The sequence below is a fragment of the Pygoscelis adeliae genome, unplaced genomic scaffold, assembly GCF_000699105.1.
Source record: "Pygoscelis adeliae isolate BGI_AS28 unplaced genomic scaffold, ASM69910v1 Scaffold66, whole genome shotgun sequence".
Classification (NCBI taxonomy): Eukaryota; Metazoa; Chordata; class Aves; order Sphenisciformes; family Spheniscidae; genus Pygoscelis; species Pygoscelis adeliae.
The window spans coordinates 1,658,474-1,685,414 of NW_008825167.1; the positions used below are offsets into that span (position 1 = coordinate 1,658,474).

Sequence of the window (26,941 nt, forward strand, 5' to 3'; positions counted from 1 at the left end):
TGGGACAACCAATTAGTAGTATTTATGATAAACCAATTAGTAATATTTATTATGGAGCACTAGCTGGAGGGGTGCTCATTAACACCATTCTGTGCTAATACCAGTCCTCAAACGTTTGTCTCGTTTGTTTTCAGGCATGTTTTGCCACGCAGAGAGCACATCGCTGTCCCGTCCTCATCCCCCTCGCAGTTGCGTTTACGCTCCTAATTCAAAAGCATGGCCAAAGCTTTCCTCTATGTTCTGAAGTTGGATTATTCCTAAGCCTTTACGTGTGCCTGACTGAAGGTGTTACTTTCAGCAAGCTTGGTTAGCGCTGTGTGTTCAGCGGAGGCAGAAGCAGCGGTGATAGGCACTTTCTTCTCTTATGCCTCCCTACCCTCCTCAACACCCCCCAGGGTGGAGGGAAGAAAACCATGTACTGTTTAGTGTTCTGCATGTAGCACAAGTCTGAATGTAGTGTTCTCTTATTTAATGTGCCCTTTTGCCCACTAAGGAATAGCTGCACCTCAGTTAATTAGTCTATCAAGACAGACTGTACATTATTATTTATAAACCAAGTTGCTTTGGGATAATAATGCTGCTGCCAACAAAATGAAAAAAAATGTTGAACATTATGTTCACATATATATGTGTGTGAAACACACAGGCTTCTCCCATGCCCCTGGTCTTCAGATACTATTAATTTTCTGTTCTGTTTTGAGAGCATACAAAATAGCGTGCCCTGGAGACAACAGGGCTATGGTGGTTAATTTCCATCCGCTGCCAGCCCCTTGGAATCTGTTTTGGTTTGGAAAATGGGAAGGAATGAAGCTGTGGGAAATAGTGGTGTTTCTGTCGCTGGTTAGAGAAAAAGCTACCTTGCAAATTGTCATGTAGGCTAATACATGCACTGTGTGAATCCATAGTCTGGGAAGACATTCACCAATGTGCTGTAATTTCCCCCACTAACAAACATTGCAATGCTATTTCCCACTTTTTGGGCTAATTCTTGGCTTCCTTCCCAAACAACTCTGTGAACTCTGAGCTGAGGATGTCTTTCAGTCCCTCTGCCCATGTTGTTTGTTCCAGCTACTGGATCTTTTTCAGTTCTGGGAGATGCTGCATCTCCCCGTTTCTCTGCCAGATTAATTTCTTTTGGCTCCAGTGGGCTTAGCGCTTGGAGCAGTGCTGAACACCTTGTCAGAACTGTTACAGTTTCAGGGATGGTAGATGATAAATTTCCAGACTATTTCTGTTTTGGGTTTTTGTTTTGTTTGTTTTCCCCCTCTTTATTGTTATATAGTCATTGGGATTTTTTAGTCTTCCTCTCGGTGCTCTGTTCCTCCGTACAGGTAATGTTTTCAGAAAATTCCCCCTGATCCCATGAATCGGTCACTGAAACCGTGAAGCAAGATTCTGCCGTGTTTACAGCACAGCCCGGTTTTGAGGAAACAGTCACCAGCCTTTCTCTTCCGTTGTCTTTATGTGTACGCACACAGAGGATGAAGAGCACAGCCAGCATGTTAGTGCAGCATAGAGAACAGTGAAATACTGCATGTGGCACGACTTGAGAGTCAAACAGCTACTTGTGCGGTTTGCATTTACAGCACACGTGGTTTGTGTGCATCGTAGTGGTACTGGAACGTACAGGACAATGTACGGGCATGACTGATAGAGAAGGAGCACTTGTTTACTGTGATTCATGTAAGAATAATATTATAGTTTTAATAGTAGAACAACAACAGTAATGGAAATGAAATAACAGTTCTCTGCTTTTATTCTTTAGAAAATAAGTGTTGAAGGATAGCATTTAATCAATGTTACCTCTTTTAAGGCATTTTAAATGGTAAGACAGTTTTATATGTAGACCACAGAATTTTGCAAAATATGTAAGTATTTGTAAATATATTCTAGAGCAATTCTTTTTCCTTGCAGCCTTTCATCTTGCTCTACACATAGTGATTACTTTGCTGTCTTTCTTTCCTTCTTTTTCTTTGCTTAATATCTAGAGGAGTTGTTTCTTCCTGCCATCTTAACTTTTTTCTTTGTTGATATAAAAGCATAAATTATTCCTAATGCAGTTCGTCCTTAAACATTCATTGTACACTGATAGGCTTAGCAGAGATGGGATCACCAGGGGAATGGATGACTCAGGCTTTTACACGCTGAGTCAACAGTCACAATGAGTAGATTCATATACTTCTGGCATTTAAGTACAAGCTGTCACTTCAGTTCACTGAGTTTTGTTGATGAGTTTTTCCAGAATTAATTCAAGCATAGTGAAGTATTGAAAAGTAATGTGACCCATGTACATGGTCTGCTTGGGTGTAGGTTACGATGGAAAGTGTATTGATGTTGTTACCTGCTTTCACTGTGCTACATCTGCAGTTGAGAAACAGCCTTAACAAGCCTTTCATGTTTGTATTTTCATCGGTTTCTTTTTGAGTAGTATGTCAATAATGCCCAACAGATGTGTTTAGGTATGTAACATATAGCTGGTATTTCACTTCCACAGCCACGTAATGTTTCACTTTGTCCAAAGAGTGTTGACTGTTTCTTTGAGTAGACCTAAGATTTTCAGAGATACTGCTAGTAAAATAGTTCAAAGGTCAATAACGCAGTGTGGGGCTGTGGAACTTGCCAGGCTGTGAACAGGATATAACAAACTTCTATTCTTTGGCATCAGCTTAAAAGTAGTCCTTATGTCTTGTTAAACAGTTCGGTTGGGCTGTTTTTAAGGGAAGTGAGGCACTGTGGCTCAAACTGACAAATTCTGTGTCACACCAAATCTTCAGTTCTCTGCCAGCGACCACCTTATCGAATATCCCCTCTGACTGAAAGGGTAGCTGTGAAAAGCAGTAGCCCAATGTCACAACAGAGACAAATAACTCCGTCATCAAAGTTGATGCAGGTTTCATTTGATTTCATTTACCCTTCTGCACTGGGATCTCCCAGAGAGTTCTGATACTTTGTGCTGATCCTCCCCACTGGAGATATGCAGATGAATTATCTTCATGTCAGCTCTACCCAATGAAATTCAAGATCATGTTGCTAAGCTGCCTTTTTACAGGAAAATGATCTAACAACTGGATTACCCTACTATCACAGAAATTAATTGTCTCCTATGCTCACGTATCACCAAGGTGGTGATCACTTAGTGCAAACCTTCTTCCTGTTGTTAAAGGTTTATCAATAGGATAAAAGCCTGTGCTCTTGGCTGCTAAAAGAATTAGTCACATCTAGTTAATGTATTTGAGACATCCCACAAGTACATCAAACCTTTATTTATGGGGGATTTACCTCCATTAATCATTCACTAGCACTTACACGAGTTCAGCTGCAAGGTTCCTGCCAAAGTCACCGGTGAGGGTTTTTTGGGATTTATTTTCGTTTTTCCTAAGTTTCTGTCTCTTTCTGTTTTTTCCTTCTGGTGTATTCCTGTCATCTCTGGAGGTCCATTGAATTGTGAGCTGGCTAGCCTTCCTTTGCGGTGGGTGTGAAAAATTTGACTATATCTGTCAGTGTTCCAGCTTCTGGTAGTGAACATGCCATTCCTCTGAAACTGTGCTTTACTGTGCTATATTCTAGAAACATGATTATAGAGTGGAACATTTAAGGATTGGGTGGTGGCATAAGATCAGGGTTTGTGGGGGGGGAATGGCTGGACCTGGAAATTTGAGTGATCTGATACTGCATCTGTGGTCAGCTTTAGACAGGATACAGTTCAAATAGGTAGGTGTCTGCCCAGCTTTTCATGCTTTGGTAACTGCTTTTCAGTAAATCTACTCACATAATTCTTCAGGTCATATCAAGTAGTGATAATATTTAGAGTCGTTTCAATAATGTGGTTAGCCTTAGTAGCAAGGAATTGCCAGCAACTTGCTATTCGGGTCTGGTGCTGTTCTATCAGCTGTTTCATAAAGACTTCATCATGCACAAACTTTTATTCTTATCCCACTTTTACCACCAAATTATGATAGGGTCAGTTTGAGACTCTGTACCAAGAGACTTCATTGGCAATTCAGGCTAAAGCAAAAACTTCAAAATATTCTGTGAAGGTTAAATTTAATTGTTTCCTTGTTCCCTTGTAACTGTTATGGAAGAATGCTAAAAAAGCTTCAGCCAGTTTTCCTTTTATTTCCTCAAGCAGTAGGTCCAAGCCCAAAGGGGGGGAAAAAAAAAGTATAAACCAAGCTGAGTTGACCTTTTGTATGTATCGGAGCTTTCCTTGCCTTGGCTTCTCATCAGACCAGGTTTGCTTACTGTGAGGATAATCTGACTCACCTTTTAAGATGTTAAAGGTCAGTTGCACTTGAGGAAGCCCCCGGTTGGCAGCGACTCCTAGAAAATGTCCTCAGCTCTTTCTTGACAATTAGCCTCTCCAGAACAGTAGGCTTTTCTTTTCTTCCCTCAGGCTTGTAAGATCCCAGTGTAGTTTCATGCACTGCAGAAAGCACTGGGTGGATCCTGTGACAGTATTCACTGTTGCATATTCCTTATTGAAGAATGTGAGGTGGATGGGTTTTGCTTTTGAGCCAATGCATGCCCCCTTAGTCCATGTCCCTTCTGCAGAGCAGCTAATGGTGCATTTGTTTCTTTCCTCCTCCTTTTCGTTTTTTCTTTGGTGCTTTCATCCTTTTGGTTAGAAGGCATGAAATGTGTTGGTCCAAAGAGTGAGCCCAGGATAAAAACGAAATCTTAAACAAGAACTGAATTTCTCTGTGTTTATTAGGTAGAATGAGTTTTAATAATGATGTCATATAGCCAGAATACAATTATTCTTCTCATTTATATGCCAGTCACTGACAAAAGAACTGGTTATTTTGCTGTCTGCTTTTAGGTGTGTAGGTTTTTACTCGATGATTAATTCTACAAACAAGTTCATAAGGTAGTATCAGACTATATAAACTAACCTAATCACTGATAGCATTTAACTGGTTTAGAATGTGTTTAAAATGGTCATGTACTGTGAAAATAGTCAGACAAGAGATGATCAAGTTAGGCTGCGAAGAGAGATTTCGTGGCAAATTAAATGAGTGCTTATGTAAAATTACCTGCTGTTGCAGCGCGTCTAAGTGTGTGTGTACGCGCACACACGTTCATACACTGGAGCTGATGAGCCTGTGGCAGGGAGCTTTGCAGAAGCTGCAAGTATTTTTAGTGGAAACGAAATCTCAGTTCAGTCCTGCAGCATGTGACTTCCTATTTCTGTAAGTTACTTCCAAGGGACTTCCTCTGTTAAATCGGCTTGTCTCTGGAGATTTAATCTGGAGCCGGAGTGTAGTCTGCTTTGTCCTCTGCCTGTGACAGCGTTTTCCCAGAGTTTTCTTTTGAGTATTTTATTTTTATTTTGTACTGTCTCCAGCATGCAAGGATCTAGCGGCTGCTACCCGTGATCGGAAGCTGAATACGTTTATACAAGTCTCAGTGGTACATCCAGCAGAGCACATTTTGACGAGGTATTCAAGCACTGAAATCGTGGAGGTGAGAGTCTTTCTTATTCAATTAACATGTTGATTAATGAATTGCTCATTTCTTCCTTAGAAAGTGAATGAGAAGTAAAACAAGTTAGTGCATAATCTTAGGTAGGACAAGCACACTCTGGCAGTTAGTAAAGCATACCTAAGAGTGTTCTGTAGTTCTTGGCATTTAACCAGGATAAACAGTTAGAAATGAACTTGGCTTTTCATGAAAGCTCTGTTGTTCCAAGTAGAGGCATAGAGAATACTCTGGTTCTCCAGACGTAGGTCCAGAATGAAACAGGGAATAGTTGCTCTCATGAAAGGACAAGGCAATGCAAAGTAAAACTAAATTAAAGAGTGCAGTGAGTTTGTGAAGTATTTTTGAATTACAGAAGAACATAGGTGACTTATATGGTCTGTTATACTATCTGTTTCTTGTTCTCTTTTGGAAAGTTGACGCTTTTGCGATTTGAAAAATATTAGCCTGCTTCTATAATTAGGGAAAAGAGTGTGTGTACGTAATGTCTGTGGCTTTATATAAAATAATTAGTAACTTGCATCACATATTACAGCAAAAGGTGTCGGAGGCTGCTTTGCTAGTCTTCGCTTTGCCCTGTAAGCATCAGTGTCAGAAACAGCAAAAATGGTTCACAGAGAAAATTAAGTGTGAGCAGGCAATGGAGGTGTAACTTGCTTAACTTACTGGAGAGACTCACTAAGAACAGGGAAGTCTGATTGTAAACACACACAATTTTGCCAAGGGCTTGCTTTAACCGTTAAATACAATGAGAATATTCCATGAGCTCTTTGTGTGATCAGTTTCAACCAACTACTAATTAAATTGTTATGGTTTCAGCCATCAACCATCCTGAAACGGCTTAGTTCAAATGTCTTTTATCTGATCAGGTTGTTTCATTGCAGACTGTCTGGAATGATGTCGTGCGGAACATGGAATAGATATATATATTTTTTTTTAATAGAAGTTGATGCATATCCTAACACAATGTCCTAGATCTGAATAAATCCCTGAATTTGTTGTATTAAGGCTCTCAGCTTCATAGTCAAGCTTTGGGGGAGGGGAAGGCAGGAGCACAGAATAGTTATTTTCTTCAAGAGAAATTACATTTATCATGCAGTCCTTTATTTTACTTAGTAGAAAATTTAAGGATTCTAGCCTGGTAATCTTCAGAAATTAAGTATAATTAAACATTAAGAAATTATAAACAACATTTTATATGATTCATTTAATTGTTTGCATATTGGAAGCTATGATACAGTTACTTCTGTGTACAGCTTTTAGATATAATTATAACGTTACAAAGCACAGGAATGTTGTCTTACTTCACTACTGCCTGAAGAGGGGTATTGTAATCCCCTCCTCACCAATCAGTATCCTTAATGTAATACGGGGAGTTTCTATAGCATTTCTATAGACATTTTATTGTGACTTAATGAAGATCTCATGGGTGTAAGTTATATCTTTAGCTCATTTAAATTAATATGAAATTGCGGTACTTCCAGAAAGTATCATGGGAGAAAGAAAGGGATTGTTTATTACAGGTTGTATTCCAGATACTGATACCTGCTGGCTGAGCCATTTAAAGGCATGTTGCTAGGCTCTGTTTCAGAACCACTTAATATCTTTTCCAGTTAAAAAACTTTCCAGAAAGTTTTTTGAAACTTTCCTGACAAAGTCTGGTTTTCTTATTGATTGGATAATACTTAGATGTTCACATCTCTCTGCTGTAGAAAGCTAACCTCTTTTAAAGAGCCTACAATTTCTGTACATCCATAATGGCATGCTACACGTTACACAGCTGTTACCTTACTGAATGTTTACTCATGTTACACAGGGTACAAGAGATCCACTGTTTTTGACTGGTGTGACATTCCCACCGGAATACCCCATCTATGAGGAGACTAAAATAAAACTAACAGTCTATGATGTCAAAGATAAATCTCAAGACACAGTAAGTGCTTTGCTTTGTTCCTTGCATAAATCTTACTGAGGATTAAGTTTCTCGCCATGTTGTTCTTTGGCTCTCTTTAGCAAGTTTGCAAATTGGGGAAATAGGTTTATGTAGAATTGGTTTTGCTCTTCTCTTATACCTAAAATGTACTTTAGTTTTTGTTGCTATATCAGAGAATAGAGAAAGAGAACCATGCACTTAAGATGGACCCTTTGCTATTGTTTAATTGGTTACATGAATCGGCACGGGTATTCCTGGCAAATAAAAGATTACTCCTGTGTGCTTTTTGATGGCAGAGACCATATGGAATAGACTGAGGAAACACCACTGTGAATAATTTTTCAGAAATATGTTTCTGATAATATTTTACTTATATGCCCAAGCCTGTAACCTGATGTTGGAGAGAGATAATCATATTTTATTTTTATCACTTGCATGGTGATACCCACAGCTCTCCTGAGGCTGCTGCTATTATTGATTTGTAAGGGTCCAAAATCTTCCGTGTCATTGCTAAGGGTGAATCATTTTGGGTTCCAATGTTGTACATTTTTGGTTACGCTGTCAGCTTCTTACACTGAGAAACAGTTACTCGCTTGAGATAATATATGGAGGTCACTGGGACTATTTGAGCGATTTAACTGCCAAATACTGACCTTGAGTGCCATTTTATGTGCTCCAGGTGATCTAAGACAGCCTTACAGAGATAGAAGATATCATAGGACCTATGGGAGATCTGTGTTTTTCTTCTGTGGCAGCAGGAGTCCAGCTGATAGTTTTCTCTTGGGCATCAAAAATGGCCCTTGACACCTGTATTTAATTAGCTGAATTGCTCTTTACATATCTGTAATTGGCCCCCAGTACGATTAAAGACCGTGCGAGTTCATGTCATGACTGTATATGTGTTCATTATCTGTAAGAAGGAAATTAAAGGCATAACTTGCAACTTGAGACTGTCTTCGACCTGCTTACATAAGTAAAGTTATATGTTTACAGGACTTCTAATTTTTTTCAGGTAGAAAATAGTTTATATGTTTGTTTAAATTTTGGCCCTTTGTGAGCAAATAGGTTGGATCTGTCTCCTCACTGTGCTCTTTAATGCAAATATGTGGAATATTTTAGACACAGAATCTGGATTTCTTTCAGTTTATAGACTAAGGTATTTTTTTCTGTTTAAGAATAACCGGGGCAGGGGCATGTATGCACATTTTCACAATGTGCACGTTTTAATTTTTGGTTATGGTTTAGACTGCAGGGGCTTAAAATGGGATCTGCTGTTTATTCAGTAGAGTTGTCATCCGTGGACAGATACAGGAATTGAGTGAAGGGAGTTCGACTTTGTCCCTTCCCTTCCAGTTTCTATTGTGACTGACAGATGATGGAAAATAGTATCCTATCTGTAAGCGAAAAAAGCGGACTTGATTCATAGAGCCTTTCCCTGTACTACTACTCTTCTAGTTGCAGACCTCTATACTGCCTTTTATGCAGGACAAGATCTAGCCTAGAGAATGAATATAATTTGATAAGTCTCTGCAAACTCTCAAGAACTTTTTATAACTGTTCCTTATGATTGTAGTACAGGACTAGATTCTCTCCAGAGAATCCCATTAACATAGCTCGTAAGTCACAAGGTGAATACCTTTATCTTTTGTCATAGCAGTTATGTAGTTTCTATGTAAAACATTACAGATCTGTAGTTTATAATACCTTTTTGTAGGGGAAAATGTTAATCCCATCTCTGGTTTACATATATTTAGCCTTTTTTAATATTCAGCCATTTTAAAACTGGATGTAGGTAAGAAAAAAAAAATAAGCTGTAAGATTTAAATCAAGGTAGACTGCAGCATGTGTGAATGACCCTGGGCCACCCAGGTTGCGACTTCATTTGTGGCAATATTTGGACTTCTGTTTGCATCTTAGAATATCAGCAATGATAAAACTAATGGCTTGACTTTCTTTCCTATAATTGGAAGCCATCACACTTTTCTATTAATTCAGGTGACTTTTTTTGAGTCTGGAGGTGTATATAGATTCATAAAAGTCAGGTTTAAATGAGCTATAGCTCGATACCATTACCAGCATAGCTGCAGCTGCACAGACCTCAATGCTTGCTTCATGACCCAAGAAGTGGGATGCATCCCTTCGGCAGTAAGCCTGTTCCAAGTGCTGTGGCTTCACAGGTCTGATTATCCAGGCTACAATAAAGCTGGCTGGCTTGGTCTTCAAAAACTGCTGCCACAGCTTATGGCCATGACGCGTAGCCCCACCATTCCTCCAAACAGACAGGTAATCCCCTTGGGGGTGGAGGGGAATCCAAGGCTGTTAGGTACGCTCTGCTCTTCTAGGCCGTGCTTCCAGACCAGTCACCAGCTCATACAAATGAGCATTTATGGCAGAATAAACCTTGAATCTGACTGCAAAATATTTTGCAGAAATTGGGCAAAAAGCTACAGTAATAAGAATTCCCACATCAGGGCTATACTGCTCCTGGTTACTTCAGTTAACCAGTTCAAAGTAGCTAATATCACTCGTCACAAATATATACTTATTCTTTTCTTATTTCTCTTGTAATTAAAATGAAACTCAAGGAAGTGAATTCTGTGCATTAATTAAACTCAGGCAGATTTTACTGCCACAAATAGAAGACAGTAGAGAAGGTGGGGAAAGGGCAGTGAGTACATCACAGGGTAAAGCATTTTCTTGTTTTTTGCCTAAACCTGCCTCTGTCTGTACAAGAGAATTAGGTCTCATTTTCAAATCCACTGGATTTTTACTATAATGCAAAAATAGATACTGCACAGTTTGTGCACACAGGTCATAATGCTAAGGTGAAAGGGGATGCTCCCCCGTGAGAGACAACCAGAATTGTTTTTGGCACTGCTGTCATGCTACTTGTGCTGCCCTTTTCAAAAAGATTTTAAAATAACCTTGCAATGCTTGCATTCCTGTACCAGAAAGCAGATAGTTAACTTCACTCTTGCCTGTCATTTAACTTACATTATATAAGAAGTGCAGTTTAATTATATTAAAGTACTGTGCAGCTGGTATCACATTCACTGTGCTTGACACACTGAATGTTCTAACTGCACTTTTCACTTTTTATGCGTGTCTGTCTGATGTTAATCATAATTATATCTTGGCTGTGTCAGACTTTCTGTAATTGAGGCTTTTTAATATAATGAAACACAATTTTTTTGTTTTGGCTAGTCTTCCTAAATTAGGGTGATTGGTTACTGTAAGTTTTCATGTAAATAGAAACTTTTAATAAAGACTGTGCTATTCCTACTTTACTTTGATATAGTTGGAATAAAGAAGTTAATAGAGTGTGTTTATGAAATATAATTTAAATATATCCAGTGAAGCCATGCATACAAAGCAGTGGGTAATGCTATATTCTGAAAAATGTACAGCGACATCTGTTTCTACATCACAAAGAGTTTCTTCCCATGTTGCCACGAGCAACTTTGTTTCACTGGCTTGAGCTGCACTGGCTTTGAGATTTTAGATAGTTGGGTTTTGTCTTAATGCTGGGGCTGCACCTGTTCTTCAAGTCATTGTCCAAGAAAATTGGAATTAGAGGCTCATATGCTGTTAAAATATTACCTTTGTGCCACTTTTGCACAGGCATGCTATTCTTATCTTTCCTATAAGCATGCAGGTTTGCCCAGTTTGGTCTAGCAGGTTTTAAAGCTGAAGCCAGATTCATTCTCTTTGAAAATACTGTGCAGCACAAGTCAGGTACCACTGCCGCATGACAGACCCACAGAAAATATAAAATAGATGAACTTGTGTTACATTAAGCGGAGGGAATGCCTAGTGACTAATTTGGGAGGCAGCAGTCTTTCTGTTCTGTGTTTAGAATAGATGTACTTGTGTCCTGCGGCAAGCGTTCTGAACTTCACTGTGTAGAGCAGTGTGGCTGTATTTTTAGGCGAGTACTGTAACATTTAGCTATCATGAGGCTTTTGTTTGCTTGTTTTCCATGATAGGTTCTTCTGTTGCCGCATCTACATCTGATTTGTGTTCGTTTAATGCAGTTACACCTACAGCTTAAATTCTTACTACACCAACTTTTCTATCCGTAAAGTGGGTTTGAAAATGTTTGCATCTTGTATGATAGGATTGCATTTGTTTTAATGCAACAAGATCTTGAGGTAAACACTGTTGTAATGTTCCAGTATGACATGTAGTGACTCGGGCCACCTCCTTTTGATCCGCACATGGAGAAGTGCTGGGAGCAGAGGCCGGGAGCAACTTTCTGTATCTGGTCTCTGCATCACCCCCTCGCAGATTCCCCTTACCTTTAGGAGGAGATGGAAACCAGAAGCTTGAGAAGAAGCTTCAACAGCAGAGACTTCATATACCAACTAGGGTTAGAGACTTAACAGATGCTTTTGCTGTTTATCTTAAAGACCAGCAGGTAGATATAATCTCCTTTGGATGGATATAACTACTGGAATTCACATGTGATATTGAAGATATAAACAACCACTCTAATGATGTCTCCTGAGAGCAAGGAGAAACTGGACATATACAAGGCAGTTGAAATATTACATGTTCTACAGTCTGGTCTTGCATTTGTTACTTCCCAAATTTTCTCTTAATCACTGAGGATAAAATTAGATTAACTTGATAATTTTAAGAGTAGTAGGGATAGAAGTGCAGTTTTAGATATGGGAATGTATGTTATAAAGTGACAATTTTAGATTATTTAGGCTTCAAATTACATGTCTTTTAACTGTTGGGGTTTGAATCTTCTATGAAACTTGCTCACTATGAATGAAAATTTGCAAAAGGTTTTTCTTTGTGTGTTTCTTGATATTGCAAGTATCCCTGATGAAATTGAATCACACTGGGGTGATTGGGAAATGAAGACTGTGTCACGGAAGAGGCATTTTGAGTTCAGTTGTGAAGCCAAGTCTGAAGCGACAGCGTTCCGTGTTCCCTCGTGGGCATCGATCTGTATCGCAAAACCACCACGCGGTTCAGTGTGGTTTGCCATCTCTGCTGAAGAGGCCCACGGCTTGAATATTAGGAATGCTGCAGAGCAGTATGTGAAATGCATTAGCAGAGATAAATATGAAAGCTTGCACATCACCTCCCTGCACTTTGCATGTACCGGAGTGCTCTTAGTCCCTCACTCTTGTGAACACTAAAACTACTGAAGCGATCTTTCTTTTTCTTTAAAACTTGAAGCGGTGTTGAAAGTGCTCTACTTTGTTTAAAGAAAAAGCACTTCAAATTCTTCCTTTCCTCAGTTCTGTTCACTGTCATCTCTGCAGGATTTGTAGAGAAATATTGCCTTAAATTAGAAACTCTTCTTATCTCAGTCGTCTTAATAGAGCAGTACTGTACAGTACCACGGTCCTAGCCACAGAAATACTTGCACTAAAGCTTTAGATATTCATGTTTCTTTTCAAAATCCTGTGGGTTTTTTTCACAAATATATACTTGATGATAGATTTAGTTTTCCTTTTGCATAAAACTCTATATTCTTACTAAATGCCATTATTAGAGATACTGGGGGGGTGGAATGGTTTTTATTCTTCTAGGCATGTGCATGTGGAATCCACCTAAAGCATTATTGTCAGTCTTTCTCAGTATTTTTTTTAAAGTCTGGATACATAAAGAGAAATTCAAACTGCTGATTTCCATTTGGGTTTAGATTGAAATAAAGTCTTTCTTTGAAGTGGCTGAGGGTATAAGAAGGTTTCGTTATATCTTGGTGGATCTGTAAGAGAATTGGGGATAAGTGTCAAGACCAGGAAAGTTACAGGTATGGACTTAAAGTCCATTTGTAGCCTTACTGCTCTTTGTGTCTAGCCCTTGAAAATTCAATGGGAGGATTTGGCTTTGCAAAAATCTTTCTCCCTTTGAAAGCATCCTACTTTTCTTCCTACTTTTTCCTCCTACCCTTTTATTATTTTTTTTTCCTAATTGAGGCAAACTCCTCCCTATTGCTGTATCTTCAGGGAAAGTTGTAATTTACTGTTCATTAATTTTCCATTTTCTTTTCCTTTTCTACCTGCTCTGTCAATCAAATGCTACTGCTGCCTCCCATCAGGCAAAGGTTTGCTCTAAGAGCTGACTCTTTGGAAAACTGTTGTAAAACTACATAGTGATGAAACCAATTGTATTCTGTAAAAATGCAAAGGGTTGCCCTGGAAATTTCTTAGAATTAAGGGAACCAAATGGTAAATGATAACGTTTTTCTGTAGGTTTTATTTTAACCAGCTAAGGATTTCAGTAACGTAGGCATGATTGTTACAATCTCTGTAGCATTGTCCAAAAAGCTTGCAAACGTATCATTCTTCCGTGAATACTTTGTATATGCATATTCATAGGTATCCTTCATTGCTCCATCCCTCACTAGACCAGCACGGAACACATCAGAATAGTGGAACAAATCCAAGGTGGTTATTGCACTGCCCTATCATTTCTAATGACGACTTTTAGGGTTCAAGGGGCACGTGCCTAGTATGGGAGGCTGGGATGTTTTCCTCCGAAATATGCGCGCTGCAGTGAATAGAGGAAGAAGAGCAGGGCACAAATTTTCTTTAGTCAGTGTGGAGCAACCTGGCTGTGACAACGTGACCTCAGGTTGAAGAATATGCTTCTGTCCTTTCAAAAGGTTGATCTGCTTTCCCTCCCAGTGCCTGTGACGCAGGCGTCCCCTGGACAAGGCGCCGGAGGAGCAGCTCCTCAGGAGGGGTGGCTGGTGCTCCCGGCAGGCCGGGTACTGCAGCCCTCAGGGGCAGCCCAGGCACTGCAAGCATGAAGGATTTCCTTGTACTAAATGCAGCAACGTGGGAATGTTTGAATGACTCAAAGGATAAGATCTGTCTGTTCTCATTGGTGATTTCCCTCTTTTGGCAGGTGAATGATCCGTTAGTCCCATCACACCAGCACAAACTCTAACATGTACAAGAGGGGAACTGACATTCAAGAGAACAGCGATGTGTTTGCCTTTAGCTGTAGCTACTTATAATCATTATGCACACAACAGTTGACATGGTTACCTATAGTTGATGGGTAGTTTATAAATGAGAGGCACTTCCTGCAGGTGAAAAAAAGCGGAAGACTTAAGATGTTTTTTTTCCAGTATGGAAAGCTCCCTTTTTGCCTGTTGGACTCATTTTTGGTAGTTTCTTTTCCTGGAAAATAATCCCCCAAATGGATGCCTCTCTTGTTGATGTAGAAGCACTTCTAACTTTAAGTGGAAACATTAAACTCCTTGAAAAATCACAACTGTGAACTACTTGTTTAATTTTTCATGTTTTTTGTGCTTTTGTCAAATAAGGCTTTAGAATACTCTATTACAAGTAATTGTCTTATACTGCAGGAAGAAATGTTCATGCCGCCTCCTTTACTTGCAGCCAAAATTGTGCATTAATAGAGATGAATTAACTGTAGAAACTGTATTAAATGTTGGGGGAAAAAAAAAAAAAAAGAAAAAGAAATGTTTGTATTGTAGCTTCTGACTCTTAATCTTCACTAAGGAATTTCCATTTTTCTCCAAGCCCGGTTCAGTACTAATGGAAATAATTCAGTGACTTCCTGAAATGATTTTGATTTTTATTTTATAATGTTTGTTATTTTAATGTTTTAGCATCTTGAAAATCAAACATATCTGTTCTCATATGCTCAACAGTCTCCCTTCATAGAAAGGCACTTACAAATATTGATGTAAAATAGAAGGTACGGTATATTTAAAACCTAGTCCTTCAATGGCAAAAATATTTCTGCATAATATTTAATATATTTAGATGCAGTAAGGATTGGAAGGATGAGAAGAAATGTATATGGAGCAGTGGTAAGTCTGCTCTTGCTTTTGTGTTATGAAAGCAGGCACTTAAAAACAGTTTGGAAACAGATTTTTCTTTTAAAGTTTTGGGGTGTGTATTCTGGGAAATTGAAAACAGAACAAATTCAATCTATTAGAACAGATTTTTCTCCCTCTACCATGTGTCTCGCAAAAGTGTTCTTTACAGTTATGGATATGCTTGTACCAGTAAATGTTTGCATTTAAAATTTTGTACTTATGAAGTAAAGCTGAGCAAGTAATTCTATTTAAAAATCAAGTAAGAATCATATGCATTGGACGTAACGTGAGACTATCTTCTTGAGCAAGTTTTTGTTAGAACAGCATAGTAAATTGCTCTCAGAGTAAACTAGTTAAATGTTTTGTATTATGCTGTATTTTAAATATTTGATGAATAAACATGAAAGGCTTGTGTAATCATTTAGGAATTCCAATGCCGTTAGAAATGCATGTATCATTGAATTTTACAGTAATCAAAGCCTCTTTATGTAATCATTATGCAGTATATTACAGAAGCAAATTCCCATGTGGCTGAAATTCTCCATGCTTGGCTTTCTTCATGCCAGAAATGAGGATTTAGTTTTGATCTGTTCTTTGTTTTGTCCTGTTCACCATGGATTGCGTGATCATAAAAGGAGGGGAAAAAACCTGCTTCCTAACATGCTTGTTTTTTAAGAAACTGTTTGCAGCTTGCATAGTGATGGCTGGAAAGCCAGGAGAACGAAGGACAAATATAGTCTATAGCGTGGTCAAAATTCAGTGCATCTGGTTCTCCCAAAATCTCAACAGCATGAATTTGAGTGAACATTATGAACACCAACAACTGAAGTCAAGGTTTCAGTGTACAAAGCAGTTACTGTACTGAACAGAGTATCAGCTGCTTTGCAGTGTTACGGTACTTCGTGGTATATGAGAGAGATTTCCTTTCACTGAGGAGTAAACTGACTTCCCTCACCTTGAATTTATTACTTAGTGATGAGATCATGGATCATTACCAAGGAGTCACTGGCACAGTGACATCAGGTATGACTATATCTAGTCTTTTTGGTTGTTGGTTTATTCCAGCATTCTGGGGTGTTGAGAACTTGGTGGATTTTTTTTTTTTCCCCCCTGGGGTTCTTTTCATCACAGTCATGGTATTTTTAAAGCAAGAATAGTTGAAGATTTTTATAGTACCATGCAGCTGTTGATGTTTATTCTTGCAGTCTTCTTATCCTTAAATTCTTTGTCATATATGCAGTCTCATTAATGTGAAATGAAAAAGCTGCAAGTCACAATTATCCAAACAACTTTAATAGGATTTTTTTATTTTCTTTTTTTTTTCCTCCAATTCAGAGTAGGGAACAGTATGGCTTTCTAATTTATTTATAGTTCCTTCCCCTAGTTTTGTTTTTCTTCCCCAGCTTTCTCTGCAGGCTTCAGCATATTTCAGTAAGGCACAGCATTTAAAACATAATTGTTGTAATGGTTCATAGAGTTATCAAGGTAACTTTAGAGCAAAAACAAAGATACCAATTAGCAAGGACTGTTCTATCAGTTTTGACTGTAAAGCTTATACCTGAGCCATCTTCAAGTGAAATTCAGAGAGTTCTCACTGGAGAGTAATTAGGAAAAATGCATTTTGTCTACAAGTTGATAAGCAGGCATGTTGTCATACACACCAAGGAGTAGTATGTTTCAACCAATTCTAGTGTATACATTCTTGTGAGATAAGATGAAAATTTTTTGAGGATGTGTGTATTACATTGATCTGACTTGATATGTATAATCATTTCTGGTGGAGGCTGAAGTCGTCTGACATTGTCTCACTGTTACCTACGGTTGTCTACATTGCTCAGGTTTTTGGTTCTACAGTAAGACTGTGGGCATTTGTCACTGTATTGATGTTAGGCAATACAAAGAAAATCACTGGATCTCTGTGAAGTAGAAGTAAAAGCGAAGTGTACTGCCTTATCTCTCCTGGATCTATTAGCACAAAATTATGTAGGTGTTACTATCTAGCAAGTTTATGTCTGTACTACTTCCACCAAAATCTGGGAGCAGGACCAGAGGCAGCACTGGATCGCAGCTCCTCAGTTTTCTGTTCCCTACTTTACCCTTCAGAAGTCTTACTGGGAGTGTCAGAAGCGGTCAAGGGTACTAAATTTTTTTCTCTATGCATTGAGAGATAAAAGCTAATTCCTTTGATTGCAACAGCATCTGCACCATGAGCATTGTATGAATCCATTTTGTCTTAAAATGCAGATTCATAAGTTTGCGTGGGAGAAAACCATTTCTCTATTGAGATTACTTCAGACAGGATTGTCTGCTTCCTGACAGAAAATCTGTGTCATGTGGGACAAATGTGATTTATTTCCTGTAGAAGGCAGCAGTCAGTATGTCTTTGAGATGCTTGGAAGGCTTGGATTTTGACACACAGCTGCCTTAGTGAAATCGAGCATGGAGGTCCTTGATTTGTTATAGCTACAAATTCTCACTGTCTCCGTTCCTGGGGAATAACTTGGCAGCTTTTCAAAAAGAAGTAATTGCAAGGCTCTCGCTCAAGAAATTATCTCTGAATGTGGAAGCTCTGGACAGTTACTGCCCAATTATTGCTACCCTGTTCTGAAATAACATCACCCCTCTGACAAGGAAGTTTCTGAATAATTAACTGTGCCCAAATGGCTTTCAGGCTTGGGTATGACAGAAGAAAGACTGTCCTTGCAGTATAAATTGAAGTATAGGTACATACACCCTGTTCCATCGAGAGGCTTCCTGAAAGACTTTTTCTGTGTACCTACAATACTGTGTGAGACTTGTGTCCAGAGTTTCATTGTCCATTAAGACAACATTGGCCTTATCAGTTAGCAGTCCTCTCCTGGTGGATAAATCTGTCTTGATTTAGAATAAGCCCTAGTACGGAGTATTTTGTAGTAGTACAGTGGTGGATTCCTTTCCCCTGCTCCTTTCTGAGAGTGCTCCTCACCCAGAGGTCCACTCTTCCTTATTGGTCCCAAGAACAGGCTCCCGTAGGAAGGACCAGAGGGCTTAAAGTTTTCATGTCTGTTTTTAGACATGTGAAACATCATAATCAGCAGTACAGTCAGTACAAAGAAGACAAAAAGCCTGTTGACTCCAGTTGCATTAAACTCCACAGGCACAGGGTACTGGCATTTTTAGCACCTGTCTTAAATATTGTCCCCCAAAACCCACAAGCCATCTATTGAAGGAGGTAGAGAGACAGTAACAAGAAGTGAAGGGACATCATCTAGTTTGAAAAAGCAAACTACTATTTGCCTTGGTTTTGGTTTGTTCCCCCCCCCTCCTCCTGCCAGTTCACTTTTTTCCAGATTTGCAGTTTGGTTTTCTCTCAGGTGTGCAGCCTGTTTTGTATGCCTGAGGTGGACCATGCTGCTTTCTTAGTGTTTCTGAAACTCTTGGATGAAGCTGTTTCTAGAGTTACCTGAATTTCTTTTCACCTTTAGTTAGATGTACTGGACATACCCATTTAAGTACTATTGAATATGAGTAATCTGTCCTTTACACAGCAAAAACTGGAAATTCGGGTTATTTACACAAAGTAGTTCCCTATTAGTAGCACTTACTTTAAGCAGATAAACGCTTTCTCCCAAAGTAGCCTATGGTTATGCTGTAAGACCGTTCACCTGTAATAACACCTCACCTTCCCGAAGAATACAGTGGTTTTGGGGGGACATTTGGTTTTGGCTCATATTTCTAAAGTTAGTTTATTTTCATGTCTTCCATGAAATGAAACCTGTTTTAAAAGGTGATATTAGACAAAGCAGCCTTTAAGTGTTTGAAAAAAAGGCCCAAGAATGTTCACTTGATATGTTTGATTTGTCTTGAAGTGGGTTTGGTTTGGTTTTGTTGGGGGGATGCTTTTAGGGAGAAAGAGACAGTTTCTAGTAAGATCCTTGGCCTGATGTTACTTTTAAACTTGCCAGGTCTAGCTGACTGGGTGAATCGAAATTTCCATGTGGCATAACTTCTGGAGCTTGAGCGGGCAGGGAGTCTGAGGGGCGGGGTGCTGCTTGCAGCCTGGAATATGGGTTAGTACCTGAGCAATAATAGTGTTTGCAAGAGAGAAGGCTGAAATTCTGAAAGGTGCATGTATTTACATGAAGTTTTTGAAATCCATTTTTAGAAGAGGGCTTAAGTTGTTCCTTTTCAATCTCTTCCTCCTTCTCCCAGTTTTCGGATCACTGAGAAGATCGCATTTAAGTGGTTTATTTTATAAGCTGGGTGAAAAGATTGGAGTTTGTCCCCTGGGGTCTAAAAGCAGTGCGTGCTCTTTAGTGCTCTGACTTTTTTCTGTATGTTGTTTGTAGAGTCCATACTAACAAAATCCTAAGGAAAATGAAAACGGTCTGTACTGAAATTCTGAGGAGCATTGCAGGTCTACTACATGTTAATAGAACAGTTCCTATGTATGCAGGAGGAACTTGTATACATGTATTTACAGTCACGCAGTCTTTTAGAAAAGGTGCTACTTTCCAAGGTATAGTTTCTTCAGGATGTTTAAAGAAAAAAGCTGAAATGTAGGCTACCATATCAGGTATCTATTTGCTTATTTATTTGCTAGTGCTTTTTTCTATCTCTAAATCTATGTGGTCCTTTTAACTGCCAATTAAGTTAACTGTCTCTCCTTAAACTTTACATTTTTAGAGAGAAAATTTGAAGAAGTAGGGCTTTTATTGTTACATTTGGTTAGCTTCAGATCCAGAGTTGGAATTTTACCAGTTCTGTTAATCAATCCTTTTCTCTAATGTCTGTATCTGAAAGTGGAGGTGATGTGCGACTGCAGTATTTCTCTGGTGGAATTATTTCAAACACAGAGCTGTTTGCAACATGTACTGAGTGCTCCCACTTGTCCCTTCTGGGGTTCTGTGAAAGAGTTACTATGTTCAGAATATTTTGGTACTGAATATTAACTTGCAGCAATTTATTGACTGGAAAATATTTGTGCAGGGAAGGACAGCGACTGCCCTGGTAGTCTGAAGAAATCCACACTCATATCCTCCTATTTTTAAAATAAAAGCCTCATGGCAGCAGGTAATTATTTTAATGTTGAAGGTATAACCAAATGTTAGTTATCTGTAATTGTGGTTGTTCTTATGACATTGCAATGGTGCTATGCACAAGATACAAAGTTTTGCCAAGTGTGCGGTCTCTGTGCGTGCCTCTTGACGGCAAGCTTTCTGTACTCACTTTTGCGTAAATCCTTATATAGCATGTGTAGGCTGGAAGAGAATGAAATGTCTTTGGAGTAAGCTGGAGGATGCTGAACCCGTGATCCGCACAGCCCTTCAGCTCCTGCCCACATTGCTTCTAACAGTCAAGCTCTAACTCAGGCTCAAAGTGTCAGTGCTACACAGAAATTACTCGGTATGGGGGGTATCTGGAGAAAAGGCCATGGTGCTTTTCCCTTCATGCTTGGTCTGTTCGGACAGCTTCAGATTTTGGACAAGCCTGTCTGTAGTATGGGTTAGTGTGCTTGCACTGTGGAAAGCAGGTGAGTCCATTAGAATTCCTGTCGAAGAGACCTAGCCACATCTGTACACGTATCAGTAAATGAGATTTATGTGCAGCGCTTGTTATTTTTAGGAAAACTCTCAAAAGTGTTTTGCAAACTGAGACGTTGTCTTTGGTATGCTCTCAGACCTCCAGCAGAAGGTGCATCTGCATGGCAGTATTGCGCCAGGGAAATGGACCCTCTTGTCACATGTGAATGTAGTTTCTATACGGAAAGAAGAGAGGAGAGATACACTTATGAGTAAGTTAAATGTACTCACCTCTGGAGTTAACAACTGTTTCACTAAGAGATGGCAACACCGCACACTGCTTGAAGATAACAGTTGAAGTCATACTTCGCTGAAGGTACTGGGAGGCTTTGACAGGCAGGTATAGCTATTTGAAGCAAGAATGTGGCCGGAACACAGGGAACCGGACTTCTGTTTCAGGAGTAAACCCTCACGATGAGCAAGGGTGTATTGAAGTAAAGTGCTTCCAGAATGAGCAATGACATTCTGTTCAATTGAATTCTCCTGGCAGTCTTAAAGATAATATTAATTGCAGTAGCTTTTAAGATGGAAAATGATGTTTGCAGTACGTTAGTACAAGCTGCGTTTCCCCCCTCAGAGCTGTTAGTATTTTTATAGGGTTTGAATTGAACTCTGGATGTAATTTAGCTCTGAAAATTTCTTCTTAATGAAAAATTTCTGTACTGTATATGTATATGAAAATGTACCTAATTATGTCCCCAGAAATAATATTTGAATCCAATATTTTCAGAAATAACAGCGTACTTAATCAGCAGTCCGTCCTTATTTGGAACTGAAAGGGAATTTGTTGGAAAAAAGCAAAGAGAAAAAGGAAGGATGGATGCCTCACTGATCTTCACAGAAGTTGTTAAATTCCCTATGAACTTTTGATATGCTCGTGTTGCTTGCTGTTGGAGTTCCTATCTTTCAGTTCCAGAAACTTGGAGAGTTAGTTCAATAGTGAATCAAACCTGATTTGCCATGGCCTCCCCAGCACCTTCTGTTGGTGTAGGGGCCCCGTTTGACTAGTGCAGCCTGCACTGGGGCAACCAGCATGGCAGGAAGCTGGCGGTGCAGAAGTAGCAGCAAAAAAGACTTGACAGAGGAGCTAAAAACTTCACAAAAGGATTTGCGTCAGCTTTATTTGGTCTGCTGGCAAATGTCTAGATTTCTGAAAAGTGCTTTAAAAATAACAGTTTCTTTTCAGTGGCTTTATAGTTTGTGACGGCCTCTGTTTCATGGTCCTACCTTGTTAGGTCGTCTTATAAAGCACAAGACACATTACCCTTGAACAAAAGAGAACTTTTTGGCATGGATTTCATTGACTATTTTTTGTTCAGTTGGCAGCTGCAAAGACTGAGAGAGTTGATTCCTAAATAATTTTTGTTCACCTTTAGAATTAGATCTGTGTAATTTGTGACGGGCTTTGTTTCGTGTCACTTTATCTGTTACTTTTTGTGTTTTTAGCATAGATATACCACATCAGCGCCAAAAAAAAAAAGGCCGTTTTCCCGATATAACAAAGTTATTCCCTTAACAGATAGAGAATGCAACTAACCCACCTAAACTGTTGCTACTCATAGGCTACAGTAGTCGTTGAGGAAATCATAGCTTATACGCTGGACTGGAAAAAACCTGAAAGGTCCGGAATGGTACTGGATTGTCTAAGGTGCTTTTTAGGAATCAAACATGAGGTTTTAAAATTTTTTCTTTTTTTTTCTCCATATTAGAACTTTCACTGTAGCTGAAGATTAAGGCTTATAGGTTGAATTTATAAAGATGTTCAGACTGGACATATTTATACACCTAAAGATGCCAGTGGGCTGCTGTATGGATTCTAATCAAGTTAGGCATCCAACTTCCAATTTTTTTAGCTACTTGAGGTACTTTTAGTCTCTGTGTACCTACTTAGGCACCTTTAAAGCTGCCTGAAGAAATCTGTCAGCACCTTTTTCAGACTCTACATACATTTGAAAAATGTGGCCCTAACTTCTCCAGGCTGGTGTGCATTATAGCATCCCTGTTAGAGTACAGATGTCCACGTGCCAACACAAAAGCGATATGCTCCATAAAGTTTCAAGAGGGAGGTCAAGTACCTTTTCAAAAGTTAATTGACCAGTGGTCTGGATGGAACACATTCCTGGACATCAGACCACTCCTCAGACGCACTCCTAACAGTTGTCTTTAGTGGGAAAATGGATTACAGCTCTCCTACAATCAGATGGGGGGTGGGGGATATACTGGCCTGCACAATGATACATGTTTTCAGGGAATCTTTAGGCAGACGGGGGTGGGGGAAGAGGTGTCTCAACGTCCAGTCCTTGCCTTGGTGATTATTGTACAAAATCGAGTTGAAGAAATTCAGTTATATGGTTGATAGGCCCTGAAAAAAACGGGGGAGGAACCCAGGTTTTAATGCAGTTATATGGGGTACATTTACATTGAGACAAAAAGTGTGAGGATTGAAGATCAGGTAGGGAGCGCCTTTGGAATATAGAACCTGGAAACCCATGTCTGGCAGGTTTATAGACAATCAGCAACATGGCATCAAGATAAATTATTTTCAGAAAAAAGCTGCCATAACTGTAATGAAGTGGTAATTCAGCAGAACAGACTGTTTCCATTGAAACGTTTTGGACTGAATTCCAAAATATTACTAATGTGACATGCAGCTTCCTTCACATTTCTGTTCGGAAACTGAGTAGGTATCACTGTATCTAGTCTCAGTCATTCTAAAATTCTTCGTACTTGAACGCACAGATGGTTACTATAACATAATCTTGTCTTTTATGTCTTGAGAAAAATATATTGTTGAATTTGGTTCTAATTTCACAACTAGAAATTACATAATGTCTTCCATATTTTGTAAATGGACTGTTCAGTTCAAAATCTTGGTGTTGTTTTTTTTTTACTATACTGTGTAAAATTTGTGTATTCACGCTGTGTTTGGTTTTGTTTTCTAGAGGGGATGAAGATTTACTTTGGTTAGTTCAGTGGGTTAAAACCATCTTAAAATTGAAGTTGAACTGACCATTCAGAACAGTGAGAACAGGTTCACTGAATCTGAATGACTTTTCAGTCTTGGAAAAAGAATGAAGATTTTTGTTTTGAAAGAGGTGAAGCAATAGTATATATGTGATAAAGGGGGATTTTAATAAATAAAAGAGTTAAAGACAATTAGAAAATTTGGATTCAACCCGTGCCCTTCTTTTTTTAATGAACAATTTAGCAGTTAAACTCTTGAACTGAGATACAAATAATGTCTTCATTACTTCTGTTCTTAGAGTCACAGGAAAGTCTGTGAAGGCCGTGATCCTTTGCTTCTAAATCTTTGTTATACAGGACCGCTGGAAAGGAAATTAAGTGTTTAATACAGCAGTGAGAATACGTTTATGAAAGTTCAGCTCTGTCAGCATGTCCTTTCTAAATTCCTGTTCTCTGAGTTTTGTGGGACATAAAAACTGGCTTCAGGCTAAATATATAAAGATTTAAGGCTAAACTCTTACAAGTATGTGGGGATTCTGATGCAGGAATCTCTTATTATGACAGTGTGAATATATGTCATAATGAATTTTTTTTAAATGAATTTTAAAAATAGTTATTTTTAGGTGCTTGAGTGTGATGTTTTGGTTTGTGTGGGGATTCTTGGGGGGTTTGGTTTTGGCTTTTTGATTTTTTTTTTTTTTCCCCTTACACTTTCTATTTAAAGTAATTAGGGAGAATAGGCTGATAAGAAACGAGGAAAATTGTGTGGGGGATAAAATACTGATCCTGTGCTCATATGGTTGTATGTAATTAGCACAATAATACTCTAACTGTTACAAGTAGGACAATACTCATTCATGCACCTCAGGACCAAAGAGCAATTTGGATTTGTCTGAATCTGTCCCACTGAATATTGGACGTACACAGGCTAGGTGATTAAAAATGATGCAGGCTTCACAGCAGGGTATTTCTGCTCTGGTTCAGAATAGCAGCCATAGCCCTCAGGGCAATGCAAGCATAACGGCAGTCAAGCAGTGCCCAAAAGAATTCAAGTGGAGTAAAGCTCAAAGGGGATTTACAATTTTTCAATTACATTCAAAAATATGGTCTTTCGGAGCAGAGTGTTCAGTTAAGTTGAAAACTAATCTTCTTCTGAAAGAGAAAGAATTATGCCGAGTCACAAGGCGATCTGTCGTTGAATGGTTTTGGTGTTATCCAGTGTCCAGACAGTGACTTTTATCTATTTTATCAGTGTACACTAAGAATGTCTTTTGTGTCAAATATAAGTGAGAACATGAAATTGGAAGGTCCACTGCCCTTCCCTATCTAATTTCCAACAGCCCCGGTTTTAAAGTCTGGGGAATACTGCCTTAGTTTAAATAGCCCTTCTCCTTCCTTTGATGTTAAGGCACAGTTGCATTCATTTAAAATAATCATACCTCCTTTTAGTTCTTGTTTTCTCATGCAAAATAAATTTGAACTATTTTAGTCTTCTTACCTAAAATTGGTTCTCCATTCTTACCAGCATCCTTAATCCCGTTTCTTGAATATGAATGGCAAGTGTACACAGTATTGCTGACAAATGTGTAATAATTGCTTCCATGTGTAATTCTTTCTGTATCCCATTGTGGTTTTACTTGTTATAGATTCTGTCTTCTAAATTTCATTATAAAGCTTCTACAATTTTTGCCATAGTGTTCAGTGAAAATCTGAAATAAAATTAGCCCTGCCACTGAGTCTCAAGGAACTGTCAATACTGTTTCAACCCTGCCATTTCCTGATTAACCAGTCTGTTAATCGCTCTAATTTCTTTCTAACTGACTAATAATTTTTGAAAAGGCACTATATCAAATGCTTTATTGAAGTCCAGAAGATAAGAGCTACTGCATTTCCTTTGTCTAGACAATCAGTTATCTTATTGAAGGAAAATAAGAAATCAGTGTGCTTGATCTCCGTTTAATGAACACGTGTATTTTTCTAATAAGAATATGTATGTATGTATAAAGACTGTGCCAACCATCAGTAATACAGTCACCCAGTAAGTGGGAATGCAAAATCGTGACTAAATCTTAAATTACTGGAAAGGTCTAGAATAGCTTGCAGCTTTTAGTAAGATGCCAACTAGACTATCCACTATCCTTGTCAGCCTACTGATGTTGGAGAAATCTAACTATGAAGAGCATGAAACGCTGTGAACTGACGGGACTTGAGGAAAAAGAAGAACCAGAACTGCATTAACAAAGTCTGAATCATAACTGATGGGGTTCTGGAGTGGTGGGTGGTTTGGGGTTTGTTTGTTTGTTTGTTTGCTTTTCTCCTTTAGCATACTTGAGAGGCTTGACATCTGTGAGATCTTTCCGAGATCTAACGTTATGTTTTTAATCTCAAGTCTAACATGCAGGGTTAGCTTCTGGTTTCATTACTTTGTATTAATTGGTTGTTTATATTCCCAAATACTTTCCAGGTTAAACATGTCACTCATCATTTTGGTTTTCTTTTTACATTGGGCAACGTAGCTAAATTTCCCTTTAGTACCTACCACAGTTTATTTGCAAAGTATTTCTGACAGCAACTGTAAATCTGTTTGGATCTCAGCCTGTTGGTGTGTTCCGAATGGCAGCAGGTGGTTCCAGGTGGCTCACAGCTGATCAAAACCATGAGGTGGTCTTACATGCTGCTACGTATCAGTGTTGTTCAGTCTTTGGCTTTTTCCCCTTCTCAGTTTTATGATTCTTTAGGCAGCTTTAGTGTTAACACTGAGCTAGAGTAACATGTCAGAAAGTAATACAGGTTTCTTGAAAACACAGAATTGCATTCATTTTTCTGGCAGTCTAGTCAAGTGATAGAAAATCTCCTTTGGACAGTCCTAACTTTAAGTTGTCTTCATGAAATATTCAAACTATTATGATCAAATTTGGTTTATGTACATTTGAAACGCTGTTCTCATGAGCATTTTAAACTTGGGCAACAACAAACTTTTTAATGAACTTTTTAATAAGCTCAGCAAGTACCTCAATATCTGCAAAAAAATGCATTTTATGGGGTCTCAGTTCATTGCATAATTTTCTCTTGTTTAACAAGCAGTTGTTTTTCTATGGTGAAAACAGGGGTTTCGAGCTTTGGGTAGATTTCTGGTGTGAAGCATTTCTGCTTTGCAGTTTTGGAGTTCTCAAAGACAAAGATTCC

At 38.7% G+C, this 26,941-nt stretch overlaps 1 protein-coding gene across 1 annotated transcript in view; it reads left to right on the forward strand.

Moving 5' to 3' along the window:
• Positions 1 to 26,941, forward strand: part of INPP4B (inositol polyphosphate-4-phosphatase, type II, 105kDa) — a 325,870-nt gene that overhangs the window by 147,773 nt on the left and 151,156 nt on the right. The window contains 2 exon segments of the mRNA XM_009328759.1: positions 5,345 to 5,463; positions 7,295 to 7,411. Of these exon segments, the coding sequence (XP_009327034.1) occupies positions 5,345 to 5,463; positions 7,295 to 7,411 (236 nt within the window).